This window comes from Triticum urartu, chromosome 1A (assembly GCF_056163025.1).
Source record: "Triticum urartu cultivar PI428250 chromosome 1A, HENAU_Tu73, whole genome shotgun sequence".
NCBI classification, from domain to species: domain Eukaryota; kingdom Viridiplantae; phylum Streptophyta; class Magnoliopsida; order Poales; family Poaceae; genus Triticum; species Triticum urartu.
Window position 1 is genome coordinate 583,544,263 of NC_141873.1, and position 14,032 is coordinate 583,558,294.

The 14,032-nt window shown below is 43.7% G+C and overlaps 1 protein-coding gene and 1 pseudogene across 1 annotated transcript; both read right to left on the reverse strand.

Moving 5' to 3' along the window:
* Positions 1-1,378: 1,378 nt before the first annotated feature.
* On the reverse strand, positions 1,379-3,911 carry LOC147993101 (uncharacterized). The gene is made up of 3 exons (XM_087539222.1): positions 3,857-3,911; positions 2,094-2,730; positions 1,379-1,985 (listed from the first exon to the last, which is right to left on the reverse strand). The coding sequence occupies exons 1-3, from the start codon at positions 3,909-3,911 to the stop codon at positions 1,379-1,381; spliced, it is 1,299 nt and encodes a 432-aa protein (XP_087395348.1).
* Positions 3,912-8,599: 4,688 nt separating this feature from the next.
* LOC147993102 (uncharacterized) lies at positions 8,600-13,705 on the reverse strand (annotated as a pseudogene).
* Positions 13,706-14,032: the final 327 nt, after the last annotated feature.

Sequence of the window (14,032 nt, forward strand, 5' to 3'; positions counted from 1 at the left end):
TGTTTATTTTTTATTTTTTAGTGGAGAACCTATGGTCTTATATGTCACAGAGTTCAGCAATCACAGTGTTAAAAATTTATTACCGCACCCCTCTTTTGCCAAGCAATGTGCCGCTTCATCAGAAAGCATGCTATAAGAGTGTTAATGTTATATTGTTATTGAGTTGGAGAAGAGAGAAGAGAAGAGTGAAGAGAAACAGACTACAAATTAAGAGCCAGTTTGCAGCACAAACAGCAAGAAACTTTGTCAATTAGATGGCTATGGATGACGACATGCCAATTAGATGTAGCCAACAAATGGCTATATTAACATCCTTGCTCTTAACAGATCGCCGTGCCCATTGTAACTTGAACCCCTCTCACTGGATCTTACCAACTCCTTAACTTCCTCGATAAGCAGACCATATGACGACCTGTTTATTTCCTCCTTCGTCAGGCTCCTAGTAATACATTGATTATCAGTCTTCTACAGAACCATAGAAGGTCCCATCTTGACTGCCAGCTGAGAATGGCACAAGACAAAATGGCACACTCCGGCCATGAAGCGCCCTTGGTGATAACAAAGGATCACACCGCCTCCTTCGTAGGATATTTTGGAGCCAATGTTAATGACAAATCCGAAGCGCTGTATATTTTGAAGCGAAGAGAGTGTAATAAACAATCGGGCGTGCTCTCTAAGAATAATCTCTTAAGGTAAATCTGCCGGCCACATGGAAAATTAATCTATCAGAAGGTTTAGTGGTATACGCCAACGCTTCCAAAAGGAAAATTTATTTTTAACATGCTCGGTGTACCTCATAGTTTATGTCCTTCAAAACGAGATACTCACATAACTTTTTTTTTACCACGTTGGATGTACATCACATATTCACAATTTATATCCTTCCAAAATGAGATACTCCCGATAACTTAAAAACAAAACCAGAAGAATAATCTATCTCTCAAACCATTTATCGGAACGCAACAGGTAGACCCATTCACTTCATTTGTCGACAATATTTTAAAAAGTATACTAGCTAGTAAGAAAGCACCACACATAAATTGTCTATTATTATTATTATTATTATTAAAGTACATCTATTGGAACAATCTCTACTGATTTTAATTCCCATTTTATGCGATCAATACAATAAGTTGTAACATAGAAAAACTGTTACATTTTGTGTAATGAACTGAAAAAAACAGAAAAAAACACACCAATGACCCTTATCGAGGAGTCAAATCAAGTTACTTAAGAACAATGTGCCTTGAAACTAACAAAAAAGTGGCAAGTTGACTTAATTCCACCGTACGACATGAGCACCACTACAAGACGTAATATTAGAGAAAATGATCAATAGTTTGTGACTAGTATAGGAGAATATTGGTACATAATAGCATTAAGTGCTTCCAGGTAAGTCCCTCATCCAGGATGGGGCATATGTGCAAGCCACTAGCATATGGGCAGATATGTGTGCCGTCTTGCCTAAATATTGAATCTTGGACCTATTTAAATGGTATGCTACTATTTTATTGGACCAACAGAACAAGGCGATTTCTATGTAAGGATGAAATCCAAGGCCCTCATAATGAGGACAGTTGTTGTCGGATTTTCGAGGCCAGTCTGCAGTGTCAATCATGTTTTCATCGTCAGAGTTCCATTCAAAATCATCTTTCGATAGGGCTTCGTTGTTACCGTCTCCGAGTTTAAGGCTAGCGATATTTTTCGACAACCGCTTATCCATTTGACGACGCGATTGTAAGATCCATGGTCCATCTTCAACATGCACGCTTGAATATTTTGTCACCGCTGGCTGAAGATTGGTTTCATTCTTCAGCACCCATTCCATCCGGCTGCAAGATTCGTCAAGGAACCAAATTTCACATTTGGATATTCCATGATTCAATGCACAATATACCCCTTTCACTGATTTTCCTAGACGAGTTACTCCTTTGTTTCCTCTTGGAAATCTAATTACTTGGTATCCGTCACCAGATAAGTTTATTCTGCAAAAGTAAAAAAAAAACCCTTTGAAAACTTATAAACCCACACAAGATTTGTAAGAAAAGCCAAATGAGATTATGAAGGGTGGATGGGGGAGTGAGTACAAATACCTCAAAATGAAACCATATATGCGAGGCACATAGAGTGCTCCTTGCCAATAGGCTGAGTGGAACAAATACAAGGGAGCTGTTTCCATATCGGCAACCGTCCCGGCGGCATCCCCTTGTCGCACAAAAAAAAAAGGCCTCTCCTTCCAGCACAACTTTTTGACGAGAAGACGCGGATGATGTACGAAGGTGGTGGCCATTCGGCCTGTGGTAAGTGGTACGTGATCCGAAGTAGTATCATGGATGAATAACACTTTGTAATGCGGTGACACCGTGGGATCATACACGATGTAGCGGTTGCCACGGTGGCATGCGCAGCCGCCATACGGCGGCAGCGAGCACGTGCACGGTATAGGTGGCAACGGGGCCCACTGCCGCGTGGCGGGGTTGACCACATGACCATGCAGCAAGATGACGCCATTGCAGCTGTTGTACATGGGGCTGTGATCGAGGTATCCGAGACGGCCGGTGATGTCGCGCACCGTCGTGCGGCGAGCGAAGAGCCTCGGGGCCTCGGTGTCGGTCGTCCAGTAGATTATTCCGTCGAGCGAGAGCGGGAGCAGGTCGGCGCGTAGGAGGCGGTGATCGTCGGCGATGACGTGCCAGGCCTTGCAGACGCAGCGGGAGGCGGCGGAGGATGCTCACCAGCAGGTCCGCGCACAGAGAGTCCATGTGGATCCTCTATCTATCTGTTGGCAAGATCCGGTCGATCGGCCGGTGGCGGTCGAGGACGACGAGGAGGTGTTGAGATGTTGGTGCGAGATTAGGGCTTTGCCATCGATCGACTTTTTGTAGTTATAGTCCCAGACTCGTACACGTTTGCGTGCCACGTGGAACAGAACAAAACGGAACTTCTTATGAATGAACTGAAATCGAACACACGCACGGAAGTGTGTTCTACTCCATAAAGTTTCATCGGTAAAACTCGTTTCAGTAACTACGGTTACATGCATGCATGCATGCAAGCTGGCCAATTCATCACAGGGCGAAACATGAAACGTGCAAGTGCAAATGGTCCTAAAAAAGCAGCATAACTAACTAACCGAATTGAGTTGGGGCTTGGGCAACACATCCCGGAAACACCAATACAAATACGTATAGGCACTCTTTTTTGCCGGGAAGATACGTATAGGAAAAATTGAGAAAAGTGACTTTCACGGATATAAGAGTATTATCTAATTAATTCTTCACACTCCCCTAAAAAACTAATTCTTCACACATGCATGGGGTTTGTTTAGGGCACATCTAGATGTGCTATAGTTATTGCACATCTAAATGACACAATCAAGTATAGAAAGGAAAAGAAAAAGGCAAAAGAAAATCCCACACGAATCTCCGCATAAGATCAATGCCATAGGATTTAGATGTGCAATACTTATGATACATCTAGATGTGCTTTAGCAAAACTGATTAACTAATTAGTCACACCTTGTAGTGCGCAGGCACATGAGGTAATAGACGATGTACGTGGCAGTTAGAGCAGGCTGCTTAATAGTATAGTCAGCTTCTGGCAATGTAATGTTGTCATTATCTATAGCCAAACTTATAGTCAACATATAGTAGTTAGATATAAATATATTCTACTTTACTGATATATAACTCATCTCTCTCTTACAAAGTCTATAAAAGCACGTGCAGTTGGCTCTAAACTTGTAGCATGCTTCTCTTCTCTCACTTTCAACTCATCGAAAATATACTTTTTTTGTCTGTGTTTAATGTGTAGAATATTTAAAGTCTCACAACCCACCTACATCAACTTATTGTACTTGCGCTTATGGTGGCAGCATTTGCAAGAAATTTCTCGAGCACTAGCACACGCATATCGGGCGAGGGAAAGTAACCCACTGTCGCTTGGCAGGATTGATGGCCAAGTAGTTCTAGAGCAAGAGGAGGCCGTTGCATTAAATCTTCGTTTCCCACGGATGGGTATTTGTAATGCACGAGTTCTTTGCTAGCTTGGGACTAGAGAACGTACTCTCCTGGTGGCCCTGGAGCGAACACAACGACCACCGTGTGTAAGACTTCGAAGAGGCACTCATGTTGTTCTGACGGATGTAACTGGCACTTGTTGCTCCAAGGTCTGCATGGGCAGGATTGAACGGAAAGCCGCTACTGACATTATATTCAAGATGTAGGGCCTCTTTGATTCGTATGATTTTGGAAACGTAGGAATAGGAAAAATATAGGGTTGGAGTGGCATGCCCACTTGAATTCTATAGGATTAGCATGAATGTTTGATGCCACAGAAAAAACAAAGGAATTATAAAAAAAGGTTGGAGTGGATGTTAGATTTCCTATAAAATGTAGTATAAAAGATTCCATAGAAAAAATTCCTATGAAATCCAATCTTATAAATCAAAGGACCAACATAGAAAAGAATCCTAAGTATTTCAATCCTCCAGAAATCCTATAAAACTCCTTTGAATCAAAGGAGCCCCTAGTGTAAGTAATTTTGTTATATACTCCCTTCGTTCTAAAATATAGTGCGCCCGCGCTTTGTGAGTTTTAATTTTTGCTCCCACCGTAGTTGGTCTCGTTGGTTAAATTTACGAAAACACTAACGCCCGCACGTGTGGCAATATTGCAACTCGTCCACACGCCTGAATCATCGTCCAGTTAAGTTTGCACGAATCTTGACACACCGAGGCAGTTTTCGCGTGCCATGTACGACAAGGCCGGTGTGTGTGCGTTGGAGAGGGCACCCACACGCCTCACAGCACGTGGTTGCCAGCTGCGCTGTGTGGGCGAACTAGTTTCTGTCCACACAGTCACCATCTAGTCCACGCGCGTGTGGGTGAACTGTTTTTCGCCCGCACGACAGTCATACGTTGTTGGATGGCAACTGCAGTTACGCGTACAAAGTAACTAGGCAAACACACATGGCAACTATGAATCGTTGGTTAGACAATAACTACAGTTGCGCGCACGTGGCAATCAATAAACATACATGGCAATTGTGATTAACCACACGTGGCAACTAGGTAAACACACATGGCAACTATTGTTTGACCACATGTGGCAAGTAGTTAATCACACAAGACAATTATGGTTTGATTACACGCGACAACTACCATAAATTAGACATGGCAACTATAGTTAACCAAAACAGAAAGAGTTGTCATGCTTTTACAACCATATTTGCCATCCCAAATAACTACATCTGCTATCCCGGATGACAACTAAATCGTCATCCCGCGGGTACCTAATGTAGCTGCGCCAGGACGTATGTGCATATTTGCTTTGTGCCACACGTGCGTGGTGGGGATGAGTAGTACTTGTTGGACGTGTGGCACGAAGTAGCTGCGCTCACATGTGTGGGCAATTCTACTGTTCGCCCACACACAGCCCGTGTGGGTTGCCCCCTGCTCATGCCACACACGGTGTGTGGGCGAATGCCTATTATGCCACACGTGTGGTGGATATCGGTGTCCTAAATTTATGGTCAAAGTTGACGCACAGAAATCGAGGACACGGTATATTTTGGAACGGAGAGAGTATGTTTCTAAAATCCGGATGGTCTATTTTTAAATTATATTTTTCTTTTTCTTTTTTTCTTTCATGTTTCCATTTTCCTATTTTAAATAATTTTTAGCTAGAAAGGCAAGTTGCTCTCGGTTGGAGGACGATTGGTTTTAATAAACTCTGTCCTCACAAACATGGTCCTCTATATGCTTTCGTTCTTCCAGATCCCAAAGGGGGTCTTGCAAAGATTGGATTATTTTAGGTCCAGGTTCTTTTGGCAAGGAGATGGTGAAAAGAAAAAATATAGGCTGGCCAAATGGAGTGTGGTTTGTAGGCCGAAAGACCAGGGCGGCCTCGGTATTCATGACCTGCAGGTCAAGAATGAGGCCCTACTTAGTAAATGGTTGTTCAAACTTCTTACTGAGGATGGTGTTTAACAAACCATGCATCACAATAAGTATATAGGCCAAAAGGCAGTGTCTCAGGTATATTGGAAACCTGAAGACTCACACTTTTAGGCCGGCCTAATGGCGGCAAAGAAACATCTCTTTCGCTTTGTGTCTTTCGCGATAAAGGACGGGTCAGAGATTCATTTTTGGGAATACATTTGGCTAGGCAATGCTAGCCTCCGAGAACAATACCCAGCCTTATACAACATTGCACGCGATAAGAATAATACTATTGCGCAAGTGCTCAGCTCATCCCCGCCAAATATTTCGTTTAGGCGGGATTTGATTGGCACCCGACTTATGTCATGGAATAATCTATTGTCCCGTCTGGATTCGATTATCCTGACACAAGGTCGTGATGTGTTTCGCTGGAACCTTACTACATCGGGGTCTTTCACAGTAGACTCTATGTATCGTGCACTCACGCATTCTAAGGTACCGGTGAGTAATAACAAAAAAATTTGGAAAGCGAAGGTACCACTTAAAGTCAAAATATTCATGTGGTATCTCGGTAGGGGAGTTGTGCTAACAAAAGACAACCTCGCACGACGCAACTGGTCGGGAAGTAAGAAGTGTTGTTTTTGTACTCATGACGAGACAATTAAACACCTCTTTTTTCACTGTAAGTTTGCGCATTCTATGTGGTCAGCCATCCAAATGGCGTCAAATTTGTATCCGCCCACAAGTGTTGCCAATATTTTTGGTCATTGGCTGGACGATATTTCAAATGCATACAAAACGCTAATAAGGGTGGGAGCGTATGCCTTACTATGGTCGCTTTGGCTATGTAGAAATGATGTTGTTTTTAATAACAAAACTGATTCTCCTTTGCAGGTTATTTTCCGTTGTATGCACTCGCTTCGTACGTGGTGTATGCTACAACGAGCGGAGTACCAACCGCTATTCAAGGCGGTGTGTACGCTGTTGGAGCAGATGGCTACGGAGGTTTTTACCCAACATGGATGGCAGCATAATCTCCGGCTCGGTCTACCATCTCTTTCGATGTAGGCATAGTGTCGGTCTATGGACTCTACTGTTGCCGAATTGTCGGTGTTTTATCTTTCTGTTTATCAGACTACTGGTTTTTGGCTGTGTGCATCCTAGTTATGCAGAGACCGGATGATATTCTTAATACTTTGTATCATTTTGATGCTACATTTTGAAATAATAAAAGCGTCCTTTATCGAAAAAGCTAGCTACCACCTTGTCGAGTCGTATAGGTCAAGTTAATCAGGCTTCCGTGCCACACGCAACGGGAAGAGAACAGATCTGTTCACGTACGGGTAGCCATAGCACGCACACTTGAACAAATAAAACGTAGTACGTTGGCAGTTGGCACGTAGTACGTTGATGAGGCCAAGGCCAAGGACGGGACGCTGCCGACGTCTTCATAGATGTACGCAGAGGTCGGCGCTGTCAACGTACTACATACGTACCCCATAGTTTGAGTCGTGCTGGACCTGGAGTAGTGCACAATCTAGCCATCGCAAATTCAGTGTAAGGGGGCCTGCTTTAGCCAATATAAGAATCAAATCATGCATATATATATGAGGACTATATTGATAGGGATATGTTCAGCTCAATGTACCCCTCATGGTGTTGTTATATATCCTCAAAATTAACCATTTATGACAAACAAAAGTAGTTGGTAATGGTAGTATGCAAGCAGGCACCGTGGTATATATTAGAACTAGCCAGGCTAATTGCATCCTCCTTCAGGCAGATGCCAACTACCTGCAACAGAAGCCAAGCAACAACCTGGTCTGGTGGTGCCTGAGCCACTGAACCCCCCGCGATCACCCCCTCCTCGTCGATGGACCTTGTGCATCTCAAATTCTCAACTAGGGTTCTAACAGCAGTGTCGAGATACCGGTCATGGATGTATTCTCTGATAGTTATACTTTCCTAGTTAAGTATGACAAGGGCATACTGTATCTTGTGTGCTTGTTTTGCTAGTGTTTATCGATCGATCTCTCGTGCATTGTCGCTACTGATGAAATTTTTTGGGTGGCAATATTAACTTAATTAGTAATAGCTTTCACCGGTCGTTCAATGTCGCTCTCTTATTGACCCTTGTGCATGTACTAGTATTTTAGTCAATCCCTCGTCTTCCTTCCGACAATTTTTGGTGCGGGAAGAAGATGATGTGGATGGTGCTGCCACGGGGCCTTCCAGGCCACGATAAGTTAGGTTTATGTTGTTGCAAGGGTGGCTCCTACTTGCCGCCGAGTGCTCAGGCGACGAGCCCGGGAATGAGCCAATGTTGCAAGCATAGGGATGCGGTGTTTTGAGCAAAATCGCGCGTTGGTGGGACTGCGGGCAATGCTGGTATGAGCTAGCGAGTTACCACAAGGTGGTTGATCCAACGGTAGTGCCAATGCGAGGGGACCATAGATCCATGGTTGATCCATGGTTTTGGCACAGATCAGATAGTGCGGGAGGTGACGGACTGGGTGCTACGATTGCACAAAACATCACTTGAACATGAATATAAAATTCACATGGAAGTAACATCATGTAAAATAATAATGATAAGGTACTCTCACTACACATCATATACTAAAAAGACCAAGATCATCTTCGTGCTATATATTGGTATTAGTTGCTTCCAGGTAGGTCCCTCGTCCAATATGGGGCATATGCAAAAGGCATGTCTATATATGTGCTCGTGTTTAACATCTTGCCCAAGTATTGAACCTTAGATCTATTTAAATGGTAGGCAATTGCTTTATCCAACCAATGGAACAAGATGATTTCTTTGTAAGGATGAAATCCAAGACACTCAAAATAGGGAGATTTATGGTCGGAATCTCGAGGCCAGTCTCTGGAACCAATAGTGTTTTCATCGTCAGAGTCCCATTCGAAATCATCCTTTGACAGTATTTCGCCATTATCATCCACGAGGTTGACACCTTTTTTGAACAACCGCTCCATTTGATCAAACGATTGTAAGATCCATGGTCCATCTTTTGCTTGCAAACTTGAATATTTTGCCACAGCTGGCTTAAGATTGATTTCATTCTTTAGTAGCCACTCCATCTGGCCAGAAGATTCATCAAGGAACCAAATTTTATATTTGCACTGCCGATGGAACGATGCACAATACACCCCTTTCTTCGATTTTCCTAAACGAGGTTTTTCTTTGTTTCCTTTTGGCAACCTAATTAGCTGGTACTTATTATCACCCGATAAATTTATTCTGTGAAAAATCAAACCCTCTTTAATATTGATTACCAAAGTAATATTGGCATGAAAAGTAAATAAAAGAATATTATATATTGTGGTTGTGGTGTAAGTACATATACCTCAAAATAAAACCCTCTAAGTCACAGTGGACATAGAGCGCCGTTTGCCAGTAGGCGGAGTAGAACCAATTCATTGCAGATTTTTTCACATCGGCAACCGTTCCGACCGCATCACCTTCTCGCACAAACGACCGCTCTTTCCAGCATCTGGTTTCTGACGAGAAGATATGAATGGTGTATGACGACGGTGGCCACTCTATGGTGCCCGGTTGATGATAAAAATTCTGAGGGATCAATAACACCTCGTAATGCGGCGACGCCGTAGGGTCATACACAAGGCAGAGTGTACTACGGCAACGTACGTGGGGATGGGGGCAAGATTGCCCACTGCTGCGTCGCAGGGTTGACCACGTAAATACACCGCCGCAAACGAAGCAAGAGAAGGCCATTGCAACAGTCATACAAGGGCGAACCCGGACTGCCGGTGTCAAGGTATTCGAGGCTCGTCGTGATCTTGCATGTCGTGGAGCGGCGGGCGAAGAGCCTAGGGGTGTCCAGGTCCGTCGTCTCGTAGATGACTCCATCTAGCGAGAGCGGGAGGAGGTCGGCACGCAGAAGGTGGCGGTTATCAACGATGGCGCGCCATGCCTTGCAGACGCAGCGGAAGACGGCGAGGCTGCGCGGTGGGAGGCGGCGGAGGATTTCCACTAGCACGTCGCCGTGCAGCGTGTACATGTCGACCGACCGTGTCGAGGTTGGTTCAATCGGCGGCAGTCGGGGAGGAATTAGGGCGGAGGTGCCTTCTAGGAGTATCGAGGAGGAATCGGCGGCTCGTCCTGTATTTATAGGAAGGCTTGATTGATTGATTGATATCAGTTTTGCTAAAGCACATCTAGATGTGCCATAAGTATCGCACATCTAAGTTTGATGTCATTGATTTTACGTCGAGATTCGTGTGGATTTTTTTTTATTTTTCCTTTTTCTTTTTATGTTTGATTTATTCATTTAGATGTGCAATAAGTAGAGCACATCTAAATGTGCCCTAGACACACCCGATTGATACATATGAGGTCGGTCGGATCGGCTTGGTCTAGCACCCGACTCGTAGACGGAACGCGTGGAACAAAACGGAACACATACGTACATACCGTACATATGTGTACATGCGCACCCGGCGGAGACACGGTTGGCCAAAAGATTCTACTCCTTGTCAGAGGACATTATTTGACTTAGACGTCTCTCGTTCATGGCGGCTGGATGCCTAGCCGCCGTCAGAAGAGTCCAATTTTCCAGCGCAGTTCTCCGGCAACTCTCCTCCGTCGGCGACCTTACATTATTAGGAAAATGGCTATTAGTGGCGCATCAGTTTTGCCTATTAATGGCGCACTACTGGTGCGTCACTAGTACCACGTCATTAGTATATTTTAGTAATGGCGCATCACAGGTGCGCCATTAGTATCTGGTATACTAATGGCGCATCACATGAAAGTGCGTCATTAGTAACAATTTTTTTTAAAATAATTTTGTTTTTTTCTTAATCTCAGATCACTATTTCACATATGAGATATTCAACACATATATATACAACAAGCATCCATATAACAATCATATCCAACACACAAGTTTCATCATATATACATACATAGCCAACACATAGTTCCATCGTTACATATTATAAAAGTTTCACATTGTTCATCATCCAACACCGTTATCCATTAATTCACAAAAGTTTCACATTGATACAAAATAAAAACACAAATGGGAAAAGAAGCACTCCATCCATGCAAGCTTCCGTGAATTAAATCAAATCTGCAAAATGATAAACAAGAAGTTAGAAGAAGAAGAAAAAGAAGAAGAAGAAGACTAGAAGAATACTAGAAGAAGAAGAACACTAGAAGAAGAATAAGAAGAAGACTATAAGCTTATTAGAGCCAACTTAGGTAAAATGAAGCTAACCTATGTCATTTTGGAAAAGAAGAAGAATAAGAAGAAGACTATAAGCTTATTATGTAAACTTGATCATTTTGTGCTAACATAAGTTATTTTGGAGCTAACCTATAGGAAACTAAGCATATAAGCTCTAAGTTAGTATATTAGAGCGAACTTAGGTAAAATGAAACTAACCTATGTCATTTTGGAAAAGAAGAAGAATAAGAAGAAGACTATAAGCTTATTTATGTAAACTTGTTCATTTTGTACTAACATAAGTTATTTTGGAGCTAACCTAGGAAACTAAGCATATAAGCTCTAAGTTAGCATATTAGAGCCAACTTAGGTAAAATGAAACTAACCTATGTCATTTTGGAAAAGAAGAAGAATAAGAAGAAGACTATAAGTTTATTATGTAAACTTGTTCATTTTGTACTAACATAAGTTATTTGGAGCTAACCTATAGGAAACTAAGTATAATAGAGATAACATAGGACAATTTGGGACAAGGAGTGATCTTCACCCAGCATCTTCATAAAAGTGTCAGGCAGCCTCTGCAATTTGGGACAAGGAGTGATGTAGAAAACAACAGAGTTATCATAATGAGATGGGTGAAGGGGAGATATCTCGTTTTATATACCTGCCTCGTGGCTGATACTGAAGAAGAAAGTATGATACTGAAGAAATCGAAAGCATCCAACTTGTACTCCGGTGAGGCAGAGCGGCGGTGGCTGCTTCCCCCCATGCTTATCCAATCTTGCATGCATTTAAAGTTATTCAATCAGATGCCATATTATTTATTAACATGCTGCCAAGAAGCTTGAACATGCCATTAGTAATGTCTAGCAGCATGGTAGAAAGAAAAGAAGTTAACATCTGAATGTTTCCCATGCTTATTTAATCAAACATTAGTAATGTCTAGCAGCATGGTAGAACGAATTCAGCCCTTATAGGCAGAAAAATAGCAGCAGCAACAAAAACAGAACAACCAGTAGTGCAAGACCAAATCATTTGCACTGTCCAAATGACCAAGACCAATTGGATTTTACCCAGTTAAAGCCACCACAAATGCACAGGTGTACCTATGCATTTGAGCAACTAAAACTAGTTAGAAAATCCAATAGTTAAGCCAATTAGAGTGCCACAAATACAGAGAGCAGCCAAGTTAAATTAACAGCCCAGAACCCTAGCATAAGTTAAATTACACACACACTTAGATAGCCAACAGCACCCAAGTTAAATTATACACACACTTAGATAGCCAACAGCACCCACAGGAGCATGTATGCAGCAAGTTCAGTGAGCAAGATGACCACCACAGAGATCCATCACAAATGACCTAGAGCACGGCAACTGGCAACCCTAGATCAAGATATAGCTATCACAGAGAGCACCAAAATTAGTTGATTCTCATCTGGAACATACAGCCAAAACTAGCAGGACTACCAAAGCATCTAAAACATGAACTAGGGCTAGATCATAGAGAGAACAGAGAGAGGAAAGGAGGAGCTCACCAAGAGGGGTTGTAGCCGTAGCAGAAACTCAGCCACACCAGTGCCACGGTGTGACTACCAACACAGTCGGAGCTCTGCTGCAAAGGAGGCTCGTACTGGACAACATTATCCATCATTAGCATATATTGCAGACATATACTGGACAACATTAATTTGAGTAATTATTGGATCAACAAGCAGTCATGAATCAAAAAGCAACCACGATCCGAACTCTCTCTCTCTCGGCTGGACAAATCCATGAGTAAAAAAAGTTCCAGAGCATAAGACCTTGCCAAGAGATTTATTATTAAAGTAGCTAGCTAGGTAGCACCTTATCTGTCTCTAGATTGTTATTAGAAAGAAAAATGACGCTCCAGGCAGGCTACATCATTAAATTAAACTAGCTACCACCATAATTAAGTAGCAAGCAGAGGCTGAACTGAATAATGAGCTAGAATTGACGCAAACATGTTTCACTGCTGCTAACATGTACATTTGCTCATCTGAAAAAAGTCAAACTACGGTTCGTGAAGATTTGCCCCCTACAAGCATTATCACAAACACCTATCAGGCAACGCAAGTGAACTCGAACACGCTCTGGGAAAATCACGCGGCAACTACTCGTCAAGGAACAGCCATCGTTGCATACATCCTTCTTGCAATACCAGCCAATCTACTACAGCAGCACTCATCAGACACGTATTCTTCTAGAATAAAAGAACACTCATCCGACAGAAGAATCGGGAAAACAGAAATTGAACGGGCAGAGGATGCAGGAGGAAGGGGGGAGGGGAGGGGGGAGGGGCGGTGGCTAGGTACCTTCCTATGGACCGGTCGCCGGGGTCATTGCGGGCGGCGGGACCGGCCGCGCCAGGGCGGGCGGGAGGGAGCGAGGCGCTGCTGGGCGGCGGGACGGCGGGGGCCTCGGCCGGCTGGGCGCGCCGCGGAGGAACGGGGCGAGGGGGCGAGGGGCGGTGGGGCGAGGGGGCGGTGGCGGGTGGCGACGGCGGCGGCGGGTGGTTGGGACGGTGGGGCATCGACGGGGCGAGGGGAGGTGGGGCAAGGGGACGGCGAGGGGAGGGGGGCAACAGGGCGATGGGAGGTGGGGCTCGGCATTACTAACAATTTTTTTTATTTTTTTTAAAACAACTAATGGCGCACTCTGTGGCTGGTGCGCCATTACTAGCTAGAAATACTAATGGCGCACTTTGCCTGGATGCGCCATTAGTATGTTTGAAAAAATGAAAAAAAATGTTCCTAGTGGCGCACCTTGTGTCTGGTGCGTCATTACTGTCTTCCACACTAATGGCGCATCACCACATGGTGCGCCATTAGTATATAATAGTGGCGCACCACTTCTCTGG

Excerpts from the sequence above, each read along its gene's own strand:
- LOC147993101 (XM_087539222.1), bottom strand. The coding sequence starts at position 3,911 with ATGCGTGTGCTAGTGCTCGAGAAATTTCTTGCAAATGCTGCCACCATA. Across the intron at positions 2,731-3,856 it reads TGCTGCCACCATAAGCGCAA|CATCCTCCGCCGCCTCCCGC; the intron begins GTACAATAAGTT and ends CCTGCTGGTGAG. Across the intron at positions 1,986-2,093 it reads ATATATGGTTTCATTTTGAG|AATAAACTTATCTGGTGACG; the intron begins GTATTTGTACTC and ends TTACTTTTGCAG.